The following is a 24107-nucleotide window of genomic DNA, read 5'->3' on the forward strand; positions in this document are numbered from 1 at the left end:
TGCTGCTTCAGGTTTTACATTAGCATTGCTCGGGCTGGGCAGGGTTGAATTAAAGGTTGGAGGACACTTGATTTGATATATTGTGTGGCGATTTCTTGAAAAATCCATTCTAAGTCAATGACTAAAAGCATTGGGACTTGTTCCAGAGTAGATGCAAATATCTGACTCGGATCGCTGGCTCTATGAACCTTAGTTTTCAGTTACAGAAAAGCTAATCAGAATTTATTACATTCTGATTATGATCACTTGAGGTATTTATTTAGATAATGTGGGGTTAGTGGAGATGCATAACAGGTAAATAAAGAGCTGATCCACCATTATAAACTCTCCAATGGAGCTCGAAATATGAATGTCAGTACCACATCCATCCCTCAGGACTTCCTGTTCAGACTGAGTTTTTTTTAACGTATCAAGTTTCTAGCTCCTTCCAAGTAGCCAGAAAAATTCAAAAATGCATTTAAAATTTGAGCTCGAGTTTTTGGAGGGGGAAAAACACAGGAGCATGGAAATGCTTCACTAAACAAGGACTTTTGTATTTTGGTGGAACAACCTGCTGGTGGCAACAACTGGAGCCAATAGCTTTTCACCGTTACCAGATGTAGGTAGGTACCAGATGTGCTCAGGCAGTCACATCTGTTTGGGGCCCTGCGACTACCAATGTCGTCACACATATGATTGGCTAGATTTTGGCACAATAACAGAAGATTGTGGTTGGTCTGGATAACTTAAAGAAGTAGTGAGTAGTTGCCATGACAATCTTAGCAGTGGTGGTCACAGAAAACCTTGATTGACTAAATTAGCTTACTGAAATATATCCAGGAGGATAAAGGTCTAAATAACGTAATGAGTTGTGTTATTAGAACAGCCTTAAGATAAATCAAATTATGCTTGCTAATGTGTTTTATTTTTCTTTCTTCAACCTACATTTAAATTCAAAAGGGGTTTATTAGTATGGGGGCTAGTTTCTGAAAGCAAGTGTGAAATAAAAGCAAAAATCCGTTGATAAATAAGAGACCCCAAGCAAATCTGATTCTTATGAAATGCAATACAATTTAGTGCATTGTCATCAGCAGGCAGATGTATCTACACCAGATTTTTCATCACAATTTCAAGTGGTAAAACATTCAACTGCAAGTTTAACATGGAAATAGTATTTATTCATTTAAATTTACATTTTAAAAAGGCACGTGTTGATGTAGCTTAATTCTGTTCTTGTGCTATTACAATGGCACATGAAAGTATCTGAAATCATATAGACAGTTTGAAAAAAAAAAAAAAAAAAAAACTTAAGTTAGTTGTTTGGCCCATGTTTCTGAACACTCCTGAGACATTATCGGTACATGATCCAGGATCCTGCAGTCCAGTTTCATAAAGTACTACAGACAAAACCTGCAAAAACAGAATATGCATTAGCAGAATAAACTGCAAAACAAAGCTTTACACTTACTGCATGCTACAGTACTGTACACATTGCATTTACAGTTTTAATCAGTTTAGCTTTACAAGTATTAGCACAGGTAATTCAGTGTGAAAAAAACTGATTTTGAAGTCATTAAATGCAGATTTCTTTCAGTTACATTAAGCAATGTGGTTTTAAGCAAAGTTGTGTATAACCTTACTTCTAAAATAATTTCTGACACAAGTTGAATTGTGTCAGAATTTTTATAGTTTTCCCCCAGAAAGTCTTAGTTACTTTTTGTAATATGTAACTTACTTTTCAACCCATCTAAGATGGGTGGTGGGTTCATTTTTTAGAAGTTTGAGATAAGTTCATTTCTAATATGTGGATAAAATGCACATGCATACAATTAGGAATGTGCAACACCCATTATATCACATTTATATTAAGTAGAAGCAACTTGCTGCTAAGCGAATACCAGCTGTTGCTATACAGTAACGTCCCCGTAAACTTAAGTAAACCAGGAGTTAGTTTAATTCCTGGTTTTCTGTTGTAAACTAATAGAGTTGAACTACTAGGTATTGACGGTGGTACTCACCGATGGTCGGCCTGTCAGTGCTATAGGAAGGAGCAGACTCTCTGCGGTCGGAACGGGTTGTTACTGGACGACATGCCGGTAAGCAGAGGGTCCTGGTGGGCGTTCAGCAGGCAAAACTGCTGGAGGTCCACAGCGGCCTGGGACACCTGTCGAAATTAAACGGGACGTGAAAAGTTAGTTACTGCCAACTAACTTGAAGCACAGTGGGTTTGCTGCGGAACAAAGCCGGTATATGTATAGGGAAAGACCGTGACAGATGACTGAATGACTGTCGCCCGAAGTTCCTCACCTTAACTCTGTTTATGCCAGCTTCCCGACGTAACTGTTGGACAATTTTCTTCATCATTGTAATGTTTGATGATCCAGACATTATTAGGAGTTGATCGGATTAAAGTCTTTTAGGAACGAAAATGAAAGCTTCTCAAGAAGAGCTCGTTGTTGAAAGCTAGCTCGCTAACAACTTTATCGACTACGAGTTTCCGGTTTGTTTGTTTTTTTTAGGGGCGTCAGCTATTGCTGTCTTCAAATTAAGCACCACAACTTTTACTTTATTTATTTATTCATTCATTCATCTTTACCGCGTTTGTTTTCTTCTCGTCGAACAGAAAAATAGAGACACATACATGTAAATGCAAAGTCACTTGATTAAAGAAAACTTTCATATTCATTGTAGTTAAGACATTTTCTAATGTATCTAAATAAAAGAAGGCAAACTGTTTGAAGAAAGAAAATTTTGTTTGTTTTATTCTACCTTTCCATGTTTTAAAGTTTTAAACTCAAATACATGAAGTATCATCAGATGTAAATTGCTCCCCCTAGTGGTTAAAATGCATCAACTCCCCGTTCAATAAATAATTATTTTCCTTTTATACGACTTTTTTAAAAAAAAAAAAAAAAAAACCTTATAATAGGATCTAAAAATGGAACACATGCTCACACAACAAATCTAATCTGTAGGATAAAGACTCCTTCGTTTATACATGAGCATAAATGTAGAGGCTCTTCTTTCTGTAAGCAGCTGTCATCATCCGCACCAGAGAAACCACTGCTGGCACTCTCATAAAAGAAAGTTCACTGGACAACTGAGTGTGTTTTATTACAGCAGATTGTTACTAAGCAGTCAGAGCACTCACAACGCATGAAAACTCAAGCCTTCCTGTGAATAAACAGAGAACTGCACTCACTTAGTGTTTCATCCTAAACTGGACTGATTATGGAGATGTCTTGTGGGTCAGTAAGACACGGAGAGGACAACAGGAGACCAAACAGTTGCAAGGTATGCTAATGGATTTATTTATAAAGTAAAAGGTCTTTTTTAACCAGAATTTCAGAGTGTGTAGAATGACCTATGATGAACACTAAAATGTGTTGTCACTATTTTTGCGAAGTTTGTGGAGCTCCATGTGCTCTGTGTACCAAGTGACCAGTGGAATGTTAAGCTGAATAAAGTTCCAGCTGAAGCCACGGAGAGTTTCATATCTGCCGGATTCATCAGGTAAAACTACAGGAAATTTTAAACTAAAATTACCACACGAAAAGATGGTGTGTTGAAAAGACACCAGACATTTGTCACAGCCATGAATATAGTGTAGATTTCTGTCATTTTGTATTTCATGCAAGTGATCAATAAAAATGGCTTTCAAAGTTTAATGTTGCTTTGAAAATATGTTGAAAATTAATTTTATCCATTGAATATCAGATGTGTTAAATTTAACAACAGCTTAAAAGGGAACAACTTCATTTCAAAATCTAAGCATTGGATCTTTACAGCGCAGTTTTAGCTTTTGCTGTATTATCAGCTTTGCTTCAATGTTTTAACCAACTGAAACTGGCGCAAAGGGTTGTTTCTTTTGTTTGTTTGTTTGTTTTTTTGTCGTTTGATTGCTTCTTCTCTCATTCTTAGGGTTTATCCTGACATTACCCTGAAAACTCTGAGGAGAAATCTGGACGTTCTCTTTGACAATGAGAGGAGCATCAACAAATACTTCTTCCTGAAATGTGTGGGTCGCAGTCTGGCATTGGTGAGCCCAGCTGGAAGTTAAGGATTCTTTTTGTAGACCTGATTGTGTTTCACCATGCAGACAGAGGAGAGAGACAATACAGACAAAGCACTTTTCTGCAGGGGGTGAAGCACTCTCTGCTTTACTGCCAGGCTGCTCACAACCAAATTCTTGTCCATTGTAGGTCAAAAGTGAACAGGAGAGAGACCTGAAGGTGAAGACATTTGCCCCACCATATGTATGTAGAGTCCATGTTCACACTTGATCAGATACTACTTCTGCTTATTTGTTTACCTCTAATGAAATGTCACCTGTCAGCAGGCTGCACAGCCCGAACTTTACCTGCTGCCCACCAAGGAGGCAGACAGCAGTTTCTGCTCCCAGTCCTTCACCCCAGACACCAGCAGCAGTTCCCCAGACCAGCAAATCTATTATGAACCATCCAAGACATGCAGCCTGCCAATGGGGACAAAAGAGCATGTTAAATTTCCCCACATACCCCAGTGTTCCCAGCAGCCACCTCCCATCTCTGGGCCTGAAGAGGAGGGGGATGATGAAGATGATGAGGAAGACAATCAGAGCTGCATCTCCTCAGAGGAAGGAAATGATGAAGAAGCTCTGAGTTCTATCAAGAGAACAGAGCAGGAGAGATGCAAAAGAAAGCTTCAAACTCAAAGAGCGCTGCAGCTTGTTTCGCTGAAAAAAGGTAAAAATTAAAAGGTACAATGTGTCACATTTACTCCTCAAGTCTTTAAAAGTCACAGTTGAGCATTGTTTTACTTTGAATTTCACGACAAAGAAAATCATTGCCCTTGAGCTGTACTTGCTGTGGCAGCCGGACCTGAATAAACTGGCAATCACCTGAAATCCACAAAACCTTTATCAATTTATTTGCACTGGATTGATTTAGCTCAAATTATTGTACAGACTTTTTAATACAGGATTGAAGTTTCTTGTTGATGTTAATAATTCTGAGCTTTTCAAGAAATTAAATTACTTTTTCAAACTATTACTGTTTGTAAAAGTTTGGAAATTTGTGTTTAAGTTACTTGTTTAACGTTTTTTTTTTTTTGTTATTGTTCTTGCATGTGCTAGTCAACCTCAGCTATTTTCTTTTTGGCACCTTTTTGAAATGTATCTTACATACTGCACTAAACTCTTTCGCTGCTACACATTTACAGCTCTTGAAGCTGATCTGATGAAGCAGTACGGATGCAGTAACGTCAGTCAGAACAACCAATGTCACAGAGACCAAGACTCAGGAGCAACTGAGTCTCTTGAGGACAGAGATTCAGGTTTCTCCCTTGCAGACAGGTACTGTGCAACCATCACATAAGATTAAAACCATACCCACTGCTTGCTCTGATCACAATGTTTGTGTTCTGCAGGGTTGTAAAATCCAAAGATGTGCACATGCTGAAATCAATCAGCAACAAACCAGAATCTGAGGTGATACATGACATCACATTTGTAAGTATTACTGGAGAAACAAACATCTTATTTTTTTTTAAAGATTTTGTATTTTTCTATTCCAAGGTGTTGAAAAGTCCAGCAGTGTCATGTCGACCTGTTTGCTGTGCCTCTCCTCCAAGTTTAAATATGGCCACTGTCATCAATAAAGCAGCTACCACTCCTCCAATCTTTGACACAAACAGTAAGTTTCTACTCAGAGCGCATCTTCAGATTTGATGCTCAGTCTTTAAAATACACTGATGTGCTTTGTCTTTGCAAGGAGAGGCAGTGATTAAGGAAATCAAGCTGGTGAAGGAGGAGAGGAAGCAGCTGGAGTGGACAAGACAAGAGCTGCTAAGAAAAGGGAAAGACTTGTTAGCCCAAAACAGACATCGCAGAAACCAAGGTTGGTCCTTAAACCTCCTCACATTATCTCAGTTAGATTAAAATTTAAAACAAACAAACAAAAAACAGCTTGTAAAAACGTTTCCATTGCTGCCCTTTTCTTTCCCATCAATATAAAGCACGTGACAGCTGGAAAAAGAAGTACTTTGAAACCAAGAAGGCCACTGCGCCATTGGAGGACAATCTGAAAAACCTGAGACAAGAGCTGGACACATTTTACAATAAACTTATGCACCAACTCCATGCCAGAGAGAATCGTGGAAAACCAAGACGGCAAGTGAGAACTTCAGCTAAGGTACAATTTTATCACACATTTAAGGATATTTTTTTGTGCATGTACAGTATTGTGCAAAAGTTACAGTCACCTTGATTTCCTTTCCAGGAAAACTGGAAATAATCCATTTATTTAAACAAGTGTAAGTGGAAAAACATGACATAGAGGCAATTATTATTTACTTTTTTCCTGCATGCTGCATTCTGAGAGCAAGTATTTTATCTGCAGACCTGGTAATCTACAACAGTATGATGATAATGAAGACACACCCAGAATGAAGAAGCAGAACTACAAGCCCTGATAACAATGAAAGCCCTTTGCAGTATTGATGAAAAGTCACAAAAAATACCTTAAACTGAAATCATAATAATTATCTGTGCCGCGAAGTCCAAATCAGGGTCTCGGGGAAGCTGGAGCCTATTCCAGCAATTAGCAGAGGAGACACAGGGTACACCCCTGGACAGCTCGCCAGACAAACAACCATTTATGCTCACCCCAATGGAGGATTTAGAGCAGGGCTATTCAACTCAGTCCCCAAGGATCACAGCCCTGCAGGCGTTCAGTGTATCCCTGCTGCAACACACCTGACCCAAATTAAATGGCCAGCCAGTGAAGTTCTGCACAACAACTCATTAATTTGGGTCAGGTGTGTTGTTTCAGGAATATGTTGAAAAGCTGCACAGCTGCAGCCCTCATAGGACAGAGTTTAATAGCCCTGATTTACAGTGATCAATTAACCCATTGTTTCTCAGTGCTGGACCATGGGACGCACCGCCGTGTAGGTTTTAGAAGTAATTCTACTTTAACACACCTGAGTCAAATAAATCACTCGTTCACAGGCTGCAAAGAACTTGATGAGGAATTTTATTAATCTAAATTGTGTGTGCTGGAGTAAGAAAGTGTTTCTGAATCCAGGTCTTCAGGCCCCACCATGCTGTATGTCTACGTGTTTCTACATAAAAACTCCACACAGAACAGCTACGGTTTGACCCTTACCCTCAGCTGGCACTCAAACAAGCAAACTTCTGGCTGAGTGGCTGCGGTGCTAGTCACCACACCACGGTGCAGCCCGTCATACTGAGATACTTCTAAAATTCTTGAATGAAATCGCTGCTTTCATTCATTTAATCACAACTGCAACACAAAGATGCAATTGGTGGCAAAACGTTAGATCCTGTATAATCGGAAAGTTTATTTTATCCTGCTGAAAATTCATGTAAACAACCAAATAAAAGATGAATTGTTTCAGAATGAGCTCATCATTCAGATCATGACAGAGAGCTATGAGATTGACAATCTAAAAAGGAAGGTAGAAGATGCCAAGATGAAGTTAATAACAGAGATGAAGGTACCTGATTTTTTTTTTCACAACTTTCAATGTCTATAAAATATTAAAATAATCATGTTTGAGAATTGTTTTGAACTGAGCAAAAGATAGCCTAAATTTAATGTAATAAGCTCATCTTTATTTTACTTTCCCTTCAAACATCTGCATAGTTGAGGACGCAGGCTGCTACAGAGCTGGGAGCCCTGAAGGCTGAGCTGGCCCAGAAGAAGAGTCAGTCATCTCAGCCTGCACTGATGGGAAACACTGGACGGGATACACTGCTCAACGGGTCTTAAAGTGGATCAATGTACATGATGTAGGCAGCTCTTTCTATAAAGCTCAGTTATAACTCCAATCCCAGAATTTATCCTTTTATTGGATCTACTAAGGAGGTTATGTTTTGGCCCATGTTTGTCTGCCTTTTAGCAACCTGACCCCAAAACTACTGAGTGGATTTGGGGAGTGGGGAGTGATCTGCAAAGAATATTGGAAACAGGGATTTTTTAAAAAAAATTCTTCACAATATGTGGAGGGAATAAGCTGCTTGGCAGTGGTCTGCCCTCTTCAAGTGCTTCTTCTTGTTCACAATGTTGACCTTTCTCAGGTTGACTAAGCTGCTTGATGCATACTACACATACGCCTCTATTTCTTCAACTCAAGAATCCACAAGATTAATAAGAGATTTTTATTCATGAACAAATTAAAAGTGTGCAAAATCAACAAATATCAATCAATAAAACTGAGTAAATCATGTCTAAAAGATTATCTTTGAGGAAGTATCAGTTATTTTGTTTAGCAAAGAGGAATGACTGAGAAGTCACTACATTCAAAGGCACAAGTAATAAAACCACAGTAAATCCTTCAGTGCAACTATGCATCCCTGAGGCCTCAATACATGTCTTTACTGCCTCAAAGACATATATAGATGAGTGAGCTCAAAGCTGTGTAAATTCCTGCAGTGGTGGTGAGCATATCCCAGCTAGCATCCTAACAGGGCATTCCACATCATTGCAGTCTGCTGCCTGGCGACGGGGTCGTCACTGTAGTCCAAGATGTTGCCGTTCCACATGCCAATGCCCCTCAAGCCATTAGCCTTTACCAAGTCTGCTTTAGGACAGATACTTTGTGGGTTATCATACCAGACTTGATGAATCTGTCCTTTGTTGTCCTGAAGAAAACATTTGAAGAAAGAACAAAATAGATCATTTTTTCCATCAGAGGGGGTGACTAGGATTACTTCGTTGCTTTTCAGAAAAAAAAAACTTTTTTTCCTAGAAGTTTGTGTGAACTTTGCTACTTTAAAATAAAAGTTCTTCAAAAGGGTTAGTCGGATTTGTTTTTCTGTAATTCATAATGTGGCACATTTGGCAGAAGTGCAAATAATACATGGGATTTGTTCCCCATTGTATTTCAAATTAAATTAAACATCTAAGCCACACTCTTAAAACTCTTTAAAGCTGATGTAGGCAATGTTGGGGAGCTAGTGAGATTTGGAAGTGGCGCCCTGTCTTGGTTCCTCCCCCTCCGGTTTTGCTCTTTGCGTGATCCAAGGCTTTGTTATTCGCAGAATTTTCCACCAACGATTTTCTCTTTCTCGGCTGACTAAGAACAAACAAACCACAAAAATGATCCCACAACCAAGAACTGAAACAGAGGGGTTTAAATACACTGGGGAACCAAACAAGAAACAGGTGTACTGAATGAACTAAAACAAGACCAGGTGAACTTAATGAACAGGAAATCAATAAAGCTAAAAAAAAATTAAAAAAAAGCAAACAAGAGAACCAAACAGGAAAAACTACAAAATAAAAGAGGAAACCCAAAACCAAGGCACAGCAAAAACCAAATCATGACAATATTTCTTATTGTTCAGGATTATGAAATGTATAGACTCCTATCAGGACGAGGAACTTCTTCACCCAGAGTAAAAATAGTTTCTGAGCAAGATTACCTACCCCAGCTTTAAGTACAAAAGATGATCTACCTTGTAATAGAAGTAAGGAGCCTGCTGCTTGTTGTCCCACTGCCTGCCGGATGATGAGCTGTTGACCTGCTTCATGATCCACTTGTATGGTTTTTGCCGTCCAGCAGCATCACTGCAGGGAGCTCCACGGAAAGGCACTTTATCTATGTAACATATTCCCTCCTGATATGAGAAAAGACATCATAGGTCTCCAGAATTAACAGCAGGACCAGGGCTGTATTTTTCCAAGATGACTGAATTAATTCAAAGACTTAAAATACACAAGAAAAAAAGCATAAAGTAATAACTGAATACTTTTATCGCTTTATCATTGTCTGAAGATCTTTTCATAATTTGTTCATTAAACAGATGTTGTGAATGTACACTGTACTCACTGACACAAGCATGGAATTTTTTCCCCCACTTTTTTCTCACTTTTGCCAAATGACACAAAAAGCAGCCTACATCACTGCTAATAATTTACTTTTTTTAAATGCTCATGCTATGACTTTGAACCCGTAGTTTGCATCATTAACCTCATGGTGGCAGTACAGGAAAAGGCAGGAGGCTTACAAAGCACAAGACATTGTTGTCTGTAAAGAATGTTCTGCTCAACTTAATTTTTGAGCTTTTGAACAAAAGTGATTCCCTGTGGTGGCACTTGAGGAGAGGTCAGTGGTTAAAGATCATGGCTAAAAAGATTAATTATAATAGGTATACATTTCAAAATAATATTCAATATTTATAGATTTTCTCATAATATTTACAAACCTGAGAGAGGTTGACACACGGGTAGTCATAGCCATACCATGGAACGCCCATCACCAGCTTCTTTGGATCAATTTTTAGATCTAAATAGTCTTCATAAGCTAAAAAGACAAATTACAAATATCTCGGCATGTGTTCTTAGTAGTTTTGATTCATTCATGTGAATTTGGACAACAAACCTCCTAGAGTTTGTTGGAGGGGGGCATTTGCCATTGCAATGCAGTCTCCTGTGATCTGGCTCTGCTCATCGTAGGACATCACAAACAGCAAGTCGCAGGACTCAGCAATGGTGATGTAGTCATAGCAGCGCTTGTCGATACATTTTGGTGACCAGGCAACATCAAACGAGACCTAAAGATTAGGACAAAGTGAATATGACTTTGAGTTTAGGAATGTTTTTTACTCTCTCCACTGCTAATGCTTTAAGCGACATTAATACATCCCCATTCACCTGAGAACCTGGGATCTCCTTATGGAAGGCTTCAGTGGTCTCTTTAACCAGATCCGTCAGAGCATAGTACTCTGGTGAACCCGTTTCTACTGCTTGTTCAATATCTATATTAATCCCATCCATAAACTGACTCTTTGCCAAGTTGACTCTCTCTGTTATCCATGCTGTCCTGTTGGCTTGGTCCACAATGTACGAGAGCGGAACGTCACCTTGTGTCAGCAAGGAAATAGAAAGATGGACGACAGATCAACAAACAAGTGCTGTATAGTTAATGATGATTTAATCAACACTTGACCTTTGTCCGACTTCAATCAGAAACTTATCATTACCTTTGAGGACCACCCGTGCACCTTTGGAGTGAGCATAGCACATGAGTTCAACATCGTATTTTCCAAAGGCTGCAACTGTTGTCACCATACTCCAGTTGTAGGATTTCCATGTCTTTCCTCCCACATCAAACACATACACCTGAAAACACAAAGACCACAGAGAACTTTCATTCATTCATTATCCTAACTGCTTAATCCAATTCAAGGTCGCAGGAAGGCTGGAGCCTATCCCTACAGTCTTTGGGCAAAAGGCAGGGTACACCCTGGACAGCTCGCTAGTCCATCGCAGGGCTACATAGAGACAAACAACCACTCATGCTCACACTCACTCCTAGGGCCAATTTAGAGTAACCACTTAACCTAACATGCATGTCTTTGGATGGTGGAAGGAAGTTGGAGTACCCGGAGAGAACCCATGCATACACGGGGAGAACATGCCAAATCCACACAGAAAGGCCACTGTCCAAGCCTCGTCCCATCTGAGGCTGGAACCTTCTTGCTGTGAGGCACAGTGCTGCAGCCCCCACAGAGAACTTTATATTTATATATATATATATATATATATATATATATATATATATATATATAAATATACATACATATATATATAACTGGTTTTTTCCATACACAGCTCTTATTGTCTGACTGCAAATATTTTTCATCAGTTATGTCATGTTTGTGTTCATTAAAACATGGTTAATAGTCAATGGGTAGCACTTTATCGATCCCCAAAAGAAAAGATATATCTCATCTGCAAAATGTAGGAGTCGTGTAACATTTCTCCAATCCACCCTAACTTCATTTATTTAAAGTCAACTTAACAATTTGACTTGAAATCAGAATGTTAAAATCAAACAGGAAACATAATATGTACAAGGTAAACTGACCTGTAGACTATGTTAATGCTACGATTTAGGGTAGTTTCAGTGTCAATCATTCTCGTGTAGTCAAATTCGGTCGTAGCAGTTTACTTTGGACGGTCACACTGACATAACATAACGCCCTTGTGTTATTTGACAATTTGCTGAAAAGTTTCACCGATTAACTGCCTTTTAAACGCAATATACTGTTAGCAAAGCGGTCCAAGTTAAGTTTCTTTAAGCTACGTTTGCCAAGTTTATCAGCTGGCAAGCTAACTGAATATTAGCTGATGTTACCTCAAAGTCTCTCTCCTCCCGGATCTGCTGACAGAGCTCCGGTGTCTCACACGGACACACGCTGGACCCGCAAGCAACTAGAAGAGAAGATAAAAACACTAGAAATAAAAACATTTTGTCGGTACAGTAGGAGATTTGAGCAGTCTGAGCCAAATGTTTACAATGTTCAACTCGTGATTGCTTTGTACAGCGTCCTAGCTAGGACAAACTTCATCTCGTTTATAAGCGGATAATGACGAGCGCTTTTTGTTGTCATACAACATTTAAGTATTGTTTGGCGAAGTAAACTTTGAAAATCAATTAAACATAAAATTGTGATGTAAAAATTGGCTTATGTCTGTACAGGAGTCATTTACGCCACGTATTAGGACTCTAAATAAACATGACCCATCTCCCTGTTATTTAGAGGTCAGTTTGGCCCATTCACACCTGTACAGGTCTGACTGACCAAGAAAGTGCAAAAGAGAAAAAAAAGAAGAAAAAAAAGTCTAAACCAGATTGTAACAGAAACTCAGACTGGTAACATGAAACAGACAGATTATCTGTAACATAAGACTTCTTCTAAACTTTGTTGATTATGCTGACAATGTAGATCCAGGGACTAATTTTATTTTTAAACATTTACAATGCATTTTAATACACTGAACACCAATTCTTCTTCCTCACTATAAAATCTCTTTGTTCCGTCTTTATTAATACTAATTAAAACGTTTTATAAAAAATAAACAGCTCAGTAATAATCAACCTGGAAACTTCAAACCGATTATCTGACAGTAGAGGCGTCAGACAGGGCTGCCAAATCTCTACATATTAATTTTAGTTATTATCAAATTATTGGCAGTTTCCACTACTATCAAACTCTCAACTGGCTGATGTTGTAGTCTCTCAACCTTTTTTTAAAAGTGAGCTCTCCAGCAAATTCTGGAAAGATCTTAAAACTAATTTTTTCATTAAAAAAAAACAATCATAGGTCTGTATTTACCCTCAAATATATAATCTGTTATTTTAATCCTTGCAAGAAGCCCGTTTTCAATTCATATTTAATTGTACTCTCTTATATGCAAAATTCTATATTCATAAACAGAAATCTGCCAAAGCAACACCCAGATGCAATCCTATCTTGCAGGATGCAATTCTTTTTGTCTGTCTTTACTTGATAACAAAAAAGTAACATTTATAAAATTCTTTTTTTTCTAAAACCAATTGACCAATATACCCTTCTATAGTTTTTTTTCATTAATGTATTTCATTATTTCAGTAACCCATTGTTTTTACTTACTGATATATTTGTACTCACCCATCATTGCATCCAACTATGTTACTGTATTTGTTCTTGCTTGTATGTTGCTACTTGTCAAATGCATATTGCTCAATTTTTATCAAGGTTTATTAAAGAAAGAAAGAAAAGCATAAACAGTCTTCAGTGTGCTGTAACCAACAGGAGCTATGCATACATAAACTCAGATAATTAAATCCAGTTTTTAAGTAAATAAGTAATAATTTCTACTTAATCTTTTACTTTTCTACATTCTTATACTGACGTGCACACTTAGGCACCTCTGGTCAAAATGAATGTCATTATGCTGTTGGTAAAGTCATACATTTTTCATAATTGGACAAATATTGTTTTCATCCAAAATCTGCTAATATCTAAATGAGTCAATATGCTGCCCATGTCTCTGGTTGCAACACATAGCATAAAGCAAGCATAAAGCAAGATCATTTCATTGCACTGCTTAACATTTGGCTGCCTGAGGGTTGCCTCAGGAATGAAAATGTTTTTTGTTTTTTGTTTTTTTTTCTTTACATTTAGATTTAATTGCTCTTGATGGAAGATAAAAAAGACATATGTTAATAATTAAGATATACTCTAATAAAATAAATAAATTTAAAAAAAAAGTGTAATATTGGAAAGTAAAATAAATGCTGCTCAATATGTACAAGTCACAGGATTAAAAAGCAGGATTTGAACTTTTTGTATTTGTATTTGTATTTGGAAACTTTTAGCATTTTCAGGAAAAATCAGGTTGCAGCAACTTTTTTAATCTGTTATGTACTCAGTCTAATCTACATGATCAGGGCATGGTAACATTATTAGCAGCAATGGTCAATATTTAGTTAATGATACATTGTGATGGGCACAGTCAGCAAAAACTGGCTTTAAAAAGAAAGTGTGTAGTGACACACACTGTCACACCTGCAGACATGAAGGCAGTAGTATTAGCCCTGTTTGTGGCCCTTGTGGGTGAGTAAGTTAAAATATGTTTAAAACTGAATTTACTCATTATTAACTTATAGTTAAATAGTACTATATTTTGTTCTAAGATTAATAAAGATACGTAATAAAATATACGTAATTAAAGACTTAAATAACAAAATAATGTTGGTAGTATAGAAAAGCAGAGAATAAATGAAAAACACTCGTGTTTTTGCATCCATTATGCCTGTTTTGTAAGAATAGATTTATGTTAATAACATGTTATTTTTACCTGAATCAATTCATACTACTGATATTTTTTATAATTTATGAATGCTAAATTAATATTTTATTGATAATTTGCAGCGGGCAACCAGATCAGCTTTGGTAAGTAGTTTGCTGTCAAAGTAAATAGAAACAAGTGTGTATAGAATTATTGGATGTTTTACAGATCACTTGAAACACAAACATGCTGTTTCTGTTTCAGCCCCAGAGTTTGCAACTGGAAAGACATATGAGTACAATTATGTAGCATATCTCCTGGGCGGCCTGCCTGAAGAAGGTCTAGCACGGGCAGGAGTAAAAATCCAAAGCAAAGTTTTGATCAGCTCAATATCTCCTGACACCTACATTCTGAAGGTAAAAAAAAATCTGTCAGTATTAAAGCAACCCCATTTCTAATTTAATCCATTTAACAAGTTTAATTAACAGTAATTCTCTTGTCCTTACATTTTTCCTGACTTTCTCTTGCAGCTTGCAGATCCTGTGCTGTATGAGTACAGTGGCATTTGGCCCAAAGAAGTTTTTGTCCCAGCCACCAAGCTCACCTCAGCCCTGGCTGCTCAGCTTTTGACTCCCATCAAATTTGAGTATGCCAATGGTGTGGTTGGTAAAGTGTTTGCACCGGAAGGAGTCTCTGCAACTGTGCTGAATATCTGCAGAGGAGTCCTCAACATCCTTCAGCTGAACATCAAGAAAACACAGAATGTTTATGAGCTGCATGAGGTATAATGTCTCATTTTCATAGAGATGTGCCAACAAAAAACAAAATGCTGCACTATTTACAGACAAACTTTGTTTGGGTTTTATTGCACCAGCCTGGAGCTCAGGGTGTGTGCAAGACCCACTATGTCATCAGCGAGGATTCGAAGGCTGAACGCATCCATCTGACCAAGACCAAGGACCTGAATCACTGCCAAGAAAAAATCTTTAAGGACATCGGCTTGTCAGATTACACAGAGAGGTGTGCTGAGTGTGAGGCTGTAAGTGCAATTTCCTTCCCACTTTATACCCAAAACAAAATCAGTACTGTTGCCTTAATAATCTTGTGTATTTTTATCATTATAGAGAGGTAAAGTCATGAAGGGAGCAGCTGCTATTAACTATGTCATGAAGCCCTCAACCTCTGGTGCCCTGATCTTGGAGGCAACTGCTACAGAGCTCATCCAATACTCGCCTTTCAACATCGTGAATGGTGCTGCCCAAATGGAGGCTAAGTATGTTCTTTAAAATATATCTGTTAGCACTATTTTCTGTACAAGGTCTCAGACAACTGATTGATTTGATGTTTGCATTGCACACAGGCAAGTCCTGACCTTCGTGGACATCAAGAACACTTCAGTAGAGCCAATCAAAGCTGACTATCTCCACCGTGGATCGCTGAAGTACGAGTTTGGCAGTGAACTCCTCCAGACACCAGTTCAGCTTCTGAGGATCAGCAATGCAGAGGCTCAGGTACACGAGAAACTACTCTATGTGATACGATAGTGTTGAATTCATGCTGTAGCTACGTGTTCTTCATGGGATACATTTTGTTTTATGACAGATTGTTGAGACCCTGAACCGCCTGGTAACCCTCAATATGGAGAAAGCCCAAGAAGATTCACCTTTGAAGTTCATTGAGCTTATCCAGCTGCTGCGTGTGGCCAGATATGAGACCATCGAAGCCATGTGGAGTCAGTTCAAATCCCGAAAGGATTACAGGTAACACCACTATTATTCTAGAGTAGAAACAAAAATTAAAAATGCTGCAGGTCATGACCTTAAAAAGCTCTTCTCTTTCCCAGGCACTGGATTCTTAGCTCTATCCCTGCCATTGGCACTCATGTCACACTTAAATTTATCAAGGAGAAGTTCATTTCCGGGGATCTGACTTATGTTGAAGCAGCTCAAATTCTGATGTCATCTTATTTTTTGGTGACAGCTGACATGGAGGCCGTCAAGCTTTCAGAGGCAAGGCGATAATAAATTGTTTGCATTTGCAATGATTTTCAAGCAGCTACGTATAACAAGTTCTTCGTTTCACCACTCCTCAGGGCCTAGCAATGACGCCCAAGATTCAAGAAGACCCTGTTTTGCGTGAGATTGCAATGCTAGGCTTTGGCACCATGGTTTCCAAATACTGTTCAGAGTTCCCTACTTGTCCATCTGAACTCGTGAGGGTATGTATTGTTTGTATTTACCATTGACATTGATCTGTTGCATCATTAGGTATAATGCTTTTTTGTGTCTCCCTCAGCCTGTCCATGAACTTATAGTCCGGGCTCTTGAGAAACGTGACCTTAATGAACTCACAATGGCTCTGAAAGTATTGGGTAATGCTGGACACCCCAGCAGCCTGAAGCCAATCATGAAGCTCCTTCCTGGTTTTGGTAGCGCTGCTTCTAGTCTCCCCCACAGAATCCACATTGATGCTGTTCTGGCCTTGAGGAAAATCGCAAAGAGAGAGCCCAAATTGGTGAGATCATATTTTCTGCTTTGTTTAACTGACAGTAAAGATACATCAGGCTTATCTTTTCATGTTCATTTGTACTTATAGTTTTAACCTTTGTGAATTAGATCCAGGACATGGCTGTACAGCTGTTCATGGACAAGAGTCTCCACGCAGAGCTTCGTATGGCTGCAACAATCGTGCTCTTTGAGACTAATCTGCCCCTGGGTCTTGTGACTACTCTTGCTCAGAGCCTTTTGAAAGAAACTAACCTGCAGGTCTCGAGCTTTGTCTACTCCTACATGAAGGCTTTTACCAAGACCACTTCCCCTGACTATTCCTCTCTGTAAGAACCATGAATATTCTTATATTTCTAATTTTTTTCTCAATTGGAGGACCTCTGCCGCTTGAATTAAAAAAAAAAAAAAAACTTTCATTTTCTCCTTCCAGTGCTGCTGCATGCAACGTTGCCATTAGAATCCTCAGCCCTAAATTTGACAGATTGAGCTATCGCTTCAGCAGAGCTTTCTACTATGATGCCTATTACAGTAAGAAGATTTGGAAAAAAAAAAAAAAAAAAGATGAATTATCCTTGTTTTTAAATTCTTATAAATGGATTGACATGTTGTCTTCTACCTGGCAGATCCATGGATGATGGGTGCGGCTGCCAGTGCCTACTACATCAATGATGCTGCAACTGTTTTGCCCAGATCCATCATGGCTAAAGCTCGCACTTACGTGGCCGGTGCTTACATTGATGTTCTTGAGGTATGGGATTTATGTCTTAAATATGTAGCTGGTCTAACAGACTAGTCACTGTCTAAAAGCAAATATTAATAATACTTACTCAGGTTTACTCAGGTTTGTGTAACCTGTTTATTTGCACAAAGCCCTATCATAAGAGTATGAAGAAGCATTTTCTATAAAACTTTGTGTACATTTTAAACTATTTGTCAATGCCAAAAAGGGGCCAGAGGTTAATTTAATAATAAATAAGTCAACACATCTGTTCTCTTTCTCCTGTACACATGCTGCATTTCCCTTTGCCTTTTTATTTGGTAAAACACTTACACACCCTTTTGTTTGTTAACTACAGTTTGGAGTGAGAACAGAGGGAATCCAGGAAGCGCTTTTGAAAATCCCTGATGTTCCAGCAAACACCGACAGGATCACTAAAATGAAACTCGCTCTTAAGGCAGTAAGTTAAAGACAATGTTTTTCAATGGTAAAACAGAAATTCCTTCAACATATACCAGAACAATGGAACAATGTGTTATTAATGTATATTTTCTTTTTTTGAGCTGTTATAACTGGTAATTTTCTTCTTGTTGCAGCTTTCTGAGTGGAAGGCTTATCCTTCAAGTGAGCCCCTGGCCTCTACATATGTAAAAGTGTTTGGACAGGAATTTGTATTTGCAAAAATTGACAAAACATTTGTTGAATATGTTATTCAGGTACTGCATCTCCATTAGTTATTATTGTTGTTGTTGTTTTTTTTCTAAAAGTCGGTCTCATGAGCAACTTTGTTTTTGCAGCTTGCAAACAGACCTGAAATTCGCACTTATGCCAGAAAGGCTTTGGATACCCTGCTGTCCGGCTACACACTGCATTATTCTAAACCAATGCTGGCTGCTGAGATTCGTCGCATCTTCCCCTCCTCTCTCGGTCTCCCCATGGAGCTCAGTTTCTATACTGCTGCTGTAGCTGCTGCATCTGTTGAAGGTAATGTCCGATGGCGTAGTTCAGCAGTTATAGATTTGAGAATATCACACTGATTGTCTAAATGTTCTCTTTCCTCAGTAAAAGCCAGTGTTTCACCACCTCTGCCTGAGAACTTCCACCCTGCCCAGCTTCTGAAATCTGATATTTCTGTAACAGCTGCAATTGCTCCAAGGTGTCTAATATTTATATACTACTATATATATATATTTTTTTTAAAACTAAAATATTCTTTTTTAACATAAAAAAGGAATCTTCAGAATTTCCCTTTTGTTTTGTTATCATCTGCTCCCTGCAGTGTTGCCATGCACACCTATGCTGTTATGGGTGTGAATACAGCTTTCCTCCAGGCTGCTGTGATGTCAAGAGTCAAAGTTCACACAGTTGTTCCTGCAAAGATGGCAGCAAGATTTGACATGATTAAAGGTTACTTCAACTTCCAGCTCCTACCTGTTCATGGCGTTGAAACAATCGGATCTGCATTGTAAGTACATATTCCTGTCACCAAGTTATATGTGCAGTCCAGTGCAAGTCCAGTTTTTTTATTTGTTTGTTTTTCTCCAAAAGAGTTGATACATTTGCTGTTGCAAGAGATGTGGAAGACATTGCAGCAGCCAGAATCACACCAGTAATCCCTGCTGAGTCTGTGACACAGATGTCAAGCCGGAATAACTCCTCAATGAGCATGAAATCGTCTATGGATAGCAGTATGGTGAGCCTGATTCATTTTCCCCAACACAAATAACAATCTTTGTCTACACAAATGTGGTGACCAATTTTCGTTGTTTTACAGTCTGCGTCATCTGAAATCATCCCTGCTGATATTCCACGTCAGCTTGTCAGCAAAATGAAAATTCCCAAAGCCTTTATGAGGAAATTTTGTGCTGCAAGTGACACATTTGGAATTAAGCTCTGCGCTGAGGTTGAGTCTCGCAACGCCTCTTTCCTTAGAAACAGTCCACTCTATGCTGTTGTTGGAAAGCATGCCATTAACGTTAAGGTTTCCCCAGGTGAGCAAGAACCTGTTACTAAATTATGTCATTTTTAAGAAATAGTCACAAAAAAGTTTCTTTTTTTTTTTTTTGTATTTCAGCTTCAGGACCAGCTGTTGAAAGGATTGAAATTGAGGTTCAGGTTGGAGAAAAAGCAGCTGAAAAGATCATTAAAGTGGTTACCATGAGTGAGGAGGAAGCCCTTGAGGACAAGAATGTCCTGATGAAACTCAAGAAGATTCTGGTTCTTGGTCAGAAGAACAGCACATCCAGCTCCAGCAGCTCTCGGTCAAGCAGCTCCCGTTCAAGCTCTTCCTCATCTACATCATCCAGGACATCCTCTAGGTCCTCTTCGCGCCACAGAAGTAAGATGGTTGATTTCATCGATGTTATCAACATGACATCAAAGAGATCCTCCAGTAGCTCTTCCAGCAGCAGATCAAGCCGCTCTTCTCGCAGCTCATCCAGCAGCCAGTCATCTCTCGTCTCAAGAGGCTCCTCCAGCTCCAGCTCGTCCAGGTCAAGCTCCCTGTCTAAGGCAAGTCACCATGGATGTAAAAATTAGGAGAACAGAAGAGTCTGAAAAACTGCAGAACTTCATTTATGTGTTTTTTGTTACAGCAAGAACTGTATGAAATGAACTTCACTAAGAACCACATCCACCAGGTAATGTTCAGATGGACCTAAACCGCCACATTGCCGTGCAGTCTGTTTGAGCACACTGAAATTGTGTTCTTTTTTTCTTTTTTTCAGCATTCCATGTCTACAGAGCGTAACAACAGCAAGAGCAGTGCCCAAAGCTTTGAATCCATTTACAACAAGGTGAGTCCTCGGGTCAAGATGTTCAAAGCATTCATCTGCAAAATAATAACAAAAGAAATCTAAAATAACAGAATCACAACATTATTTTATCTCTTCTTCACCCTTCAGACCAAGTACCTCTCCAACACTGTCGCTCCCGTTGTTACTGCTCTCATCCGAGCCGTCAGAGCTGACCAGAAGAACCAGGGATACCAGATAGCAGCTTACTACGACAGAGAAAATGCCAGAGTTCAAGTCATTTTTGCTAATCTAACTGAAAATGACAACTGGAGAATTTGTGCTGATGGTGTGATGTTGAGCTACCACAAGCTGATGGTAAAAAGCAATTAGAAACTAATTTCAACTTATAGGAAAAATGTAACGTTTTAAATTTAACTGAGTAAATGTGCTCTCAGGCCAGGATTGCCTGGGGAATTCAGTGCAAGGAATACAACACTACAATCATTGCTGAAACAGGTGTCGTGGCCAAACAGCCTGCGGTCCGTGTGAAGCTTGCCTGGGGAAGACTCCCTAGAAGAATGCTAAAATATGCAAATAGGTAATTTAAAAAAAAAAAAAGTAGCAATTGAAAACAATCATATTCCTCCCTTTGGTGTCAAAGATGCAGAAGTATAGAATAAATTCAAATATGATGACATCCTCTCTCTTTACACCAACTAACAGGGGTCAATTTTGAACTTGTAAAACCTACACTTAAAATGTTTTTATAAAACATTCTTGTTTTTCTAGGACCTCTGAGTACCTTTCCCGTATTGCTGTGAAAAATGGAGTAAGCCAGGTGAAGGTCAAGAATGTTCCAAATGAAATCAAGCTGACTGTAGCTGTTGCCAATGAGACAAGTTTGAATGTTGTACTGAAGACACCAAAGGTGGGATTTTGTGCCATGGTCTTTATATAAAGGATACAGCAGTCACAGATGGTACATAATATTTTGTAAATAGTTTATATCTGTTCTGTTTTGTATTAAATGTTACAGAGTACCATTTACAAAACTGGAGTGGGTCTTCCCATTTCCCTGCCAATTGGAGACACTGCTGCTGAGCTTGAAGCATATTCAGGCAGCTGGGCTGACAAGCTCTCCTACATACTCACCAAGGCCTCCGCTGGTAAAAACAAAAAAAACAAAGAAAAGAACAGAAAGTATTTCATATATTAAACATTTACAATATGACTTTTTATTCTAGCTGAGTGCTCCGTGGCAAACGAAACACTGATAACATTCAACAAGAGGAAATATAAAACTGAGATGCCACACTCTTGCTACCAAGTCTTGGCTCAGGATTGCACATCAGAACTCAAATTTTTGGTTCTTATGAAGAGGGACCAAGCACAGGAACAGAATGTGATCCGTGTCAAGATTGAAAACATGTAAGCGCAGCCAGTATTTAAATCTTATCTGTGAGACATAAAGCAAAAATGACTTTGATCACAAAACCACTTTAACAAGCATCTGAAACCGTTTTTTTTTTTTCCCCCAGTGATGTCGACATGTATCCTAAAGACAGTTCTGTGATGGTGAAGGTTAATGGAGTAGATATTCCTGTCAGCAACCTGCCATATCAGCATCCAGCAGGTTCTTATTTCATTAAATGAACCTTAACTATCAGCCTTTGATCATTCAACTGCTTTAAAATGAAAAATTGCATATATTTTTAATTATCATAGGCAGCATTGCTATCAGACAGAGAGGAGATGGCATCTCTCTCCATGCTCCAAGATATGGCCTTCAGGAGGTCCTGCTGAACTCCACTGCTCTCAAGGTGATGCAACAAATCAGATTCTGTTATGTTTGTAAAAACTTAACAGTCTACACCTGTTATTACAATAAATAGTCTTCTTGATTTCCAGGTTCAAGTTGTAGACTGGATGAGAGGCCAGACCTGTGGACTCTGTGGAAAGGCTGATGGTGAAGTCAGACAGGAATACCGAATGCCCAATGAACGGGTTACTAAGAATGCAACCAGCTTTGCTCATTCTTGGGTTGTACCTGGAGAGAGCTGCCGTGATGCATCTGGTAGTACTTAAAGTGTCTTTTTATCATGATTGTAAAATGCAAGTATTTAAAAACATTTGTGTGAAAATCAACCCCAAGTGACATAAAAACATTGAATGTGAGATTTTTGGCAAAGCGAAGGACTTCTAAAAATGCTATGTCAAAATGTTGTATTGCTAACCCTCAGCTTATTCAATCTTCCAGAGTGTTTCATGAAGCTTGAATCTGTGAAGCTGGAGAAGAAGGTCAGCCTTCTGGGTGAGGACTCCAAATGCTACTCTGTTGAACCTGTGCTGCGTTGTCTGCCTGGCTGCATGCCACTTAGAGCCACCAACGTTACTGTTGGTTACCACTGCCTGCCCATTGGTAAGTCTGCAAGAAAGCAAAATGCATTCTAAGAACTGTAATTCATTGCCATTCGGCAAACTCTAACTGTTTCACATGTTTCCCTGTTGCAGGGTCAAATCTGAACCGTGCTGGTGGTCTAAGCAGCATCTTCGAGAAGAGCATTGACCTCCTAGAGACAGCAGAAGCCCACCTGGCCTGTCGCTGCTCTGCTCAGTGTGCTTAATCCCATTGTCTTCCATCATTTCAAGTTTTATTCTATGTTGTATGCAGGTTTGTGAACATAAATAAATTGATGAAGCAAGTGTATTATGTGTGATGTGGTGAAAACAAGTAAAATCTGAAAAAATGGCCATTTTTTCCTTAAAGTTGTTACTACACATTAGCGCAAAAAGCATATTCAATGAATGCTTTTGGTTATCAATTGTGAATCAGTAATAGCATCTCCTGGAACAAAACTATCAGTAACAAGACCACGGCCAGATTTGAATGCATAGTCAGGTCACCCCAACGCGTACTGCATGCATATGTTCACACTCACTCAACTGTTCATGAACACCTATAAGGAATAAGTATTCACCAAAGCTCATTATTCTCGACCAACATTTACATAAAACTCCAAACAGGGTGGTTTGTACGGTGTTTTTCTCTTCTCCTCAGGACTCTTGTATTAGTATTGGTATTATATTGAGACATCATCAACCCCTATGATGACAACAAACCTGGGCATAAATGTTCCCTTGCCCGGACGTGGGTTACCAGGACCCCCCTCTGGAGCCAGGCCTGGAGGTGGGGTATGAGAGCGAGCGTCTGGTGGCCGGGCCTTCGCCCATGGCGCCCGGTTGGGCTCAGCCCGAAAGGGTTACATGGGCCCCACCTCCCGTGGGCTCACCATCTGCGGGAGGAGCCATAGGGGTCGGGTGCGGTGTGAGCTGGGCGGCAGCAAGGGGCGGGGACCCTGGCGGTCCGATCCCCGGCTGCAGAAGCTGGCTCTAGGGACGTGGAACGTCACCTCTCTGGTGGGGAAGGAGCCTGAGCTTGTGCGCGAGGTTGAGCGGTTCCGGCTAGATATAGTTGGACTCACCTCGACAAATGGCTTGGGCTCGGGAACCAGTACCCTCGAGAGGGGCTGGACTTTCTTCCACTCTGGAGTTGCTCATGGTGAGAGGCGCCGAGCAGGTGTGGGCATTCTCATCAGACCCCAGC

General features: G+C 39.3%; 5 protein-coding genes across 5 annotated transcripts in view; 3 read left to right on the forward strand and 2 right to left on the reverse strand.

Moving 5' to 3' along the window:
• rpf1 (ribosome production factor 1 homolog) overlaps positions 1-56 on the forward strand; it is a 5623-nt gene extending 5567 nt beyond the window's left edge. The window contains exon 9 of the mRNA XM_079244870.1: positions 1-56. This exon is cut by the window's left edge and continues 257 nt beyond it. The gene's annotated coding sequence lies outside the window, so the exon portion shown is untranslated.
• Positions 57-1141: 1085 nt separating this feature from the next.
• LOC306759549 (guanine nucleotide-binding protein G(I)/G(S)/G(O) subunit gamma-5-like) lies at positions 1142-2467 on the reverse strand. Its single transcript, XM_079245223.1, has 3 exons — positions 2287-2467; positions 1998-2143; positions 1142-1389 (listed from the first exon to the last, which is right to left on the reverse strand). The coding sequence occupies exons 1-2, from the start codon at positions 2365-2367 to the stop codon at positions 2018-2020; spliced, it is 207 nt and encodes a 68-aa protein (XP_079101349.1). The 5' UTR covers positions 2368-2467; the 3' UTR covers positions 1142-1389; positions 1998-2017.
• Positions 2468-3210: 743 nt separating this feature from the next.
• On the forward strand, positions 3211-7751 carry spata1 (spermatogenesis associated 1; the record flags this gene model as incomplete). Its single annotated transcript, XM_079245618.1, has 12 exons — positions 3211-3273; positions 3386-3492; positions 3901-4018; positions 4182-4235; positions 4319-4703; positions 5179-5311; positions 5386-5446; positions 5534-5651; positions 5730-5855; positions 5974-6149; positions 7378-7476; positions 7626-7751. The coding sequence occupies 12 exons, from the start codon at positions 3211-3213 to the stop codon at positions 7749-7751; spliced, it is 1566 nt and encodes a 521-aa protein (XP_079101744.1).
• Positions 7752-8231: 480 nt separating this feature from the next.
• On the reverse strand, positions 8232-12288 carry ctbs (chitobiase, di-N-acetyl). The gene is made up of 7 exons (XM_079244877.1): positions 12124-12288; positions 10967-11105; positions 10638-10846; positions 10366-10537; positions 10190-10287; positions 9440-9601; positions 8232-8623 (listed from the first exon to the last, which is right to left on the reverse strand). Exons 1-7 carry the CDS (start codon positions 12235-12237, stop codon positions 8435-8437), a joined length of 1083 nt encoding a protein of 360 aa, XP_079101003.1. The 5' UTR covers positions 12238-12288; the 3' UTR covers positions 8232-8434.
• A 2040-nt stretch (positions 12289-14328) lies between these two features.
• On the forward strand, positions 14329-23127 carry vtg2 (vitellogenin 2; the record flags this gene model as incomplete). Its single annotated transcript, XM_079245619.1, has 33 exons — positions 14329-14368; positions 14808-14959; positions 15074-15325; positions 15418-15582; positions 15668-15816; positions 15904-16054; positions 16146-16303; positions 16387-16552; positions 16636-16761; positions 16839-17057; positions 17159-17376; positions 17481-17578; positions 17674-17798; positions 18127-18228; positions 18365-18484; positions 18566-18752; positions 18831-18924; positions 19048-19233; positions 19317-19461; positions 19543-19759; positions 19843-20279; positions 20363-20407; positions 20495-20563; positions 20672-20878; positions 20959-21101; positions 21293-21431; positions 21540-21669; positions 21748-21931; positions 22042-22136; positions 22229-22323; positions 22412-22577; positions 22761-22922; positions 23015-23127. 33 exons carry the CDS (start codon positions 14329-14331, stop codon positions 23125-23127), a joined length of 5055 nt encoding a protein of 1684 aa, XP_079101745.1.
• Between the last annotated feature and the right edge of the window lie 980 nt (positions 23128-24107).

Source organism: Telmatherina bonti, assembly GCF_933228915.1.
Source record: "Telmatherina bonti genome assembly, chromosome: 8".
Lineage (NCBI taxonomy): Eukaryota > Metazoa > Chordata > Actinopteri > Atheriniformes > Telmatherinidae > Telmatherina > Telmatherina bonti.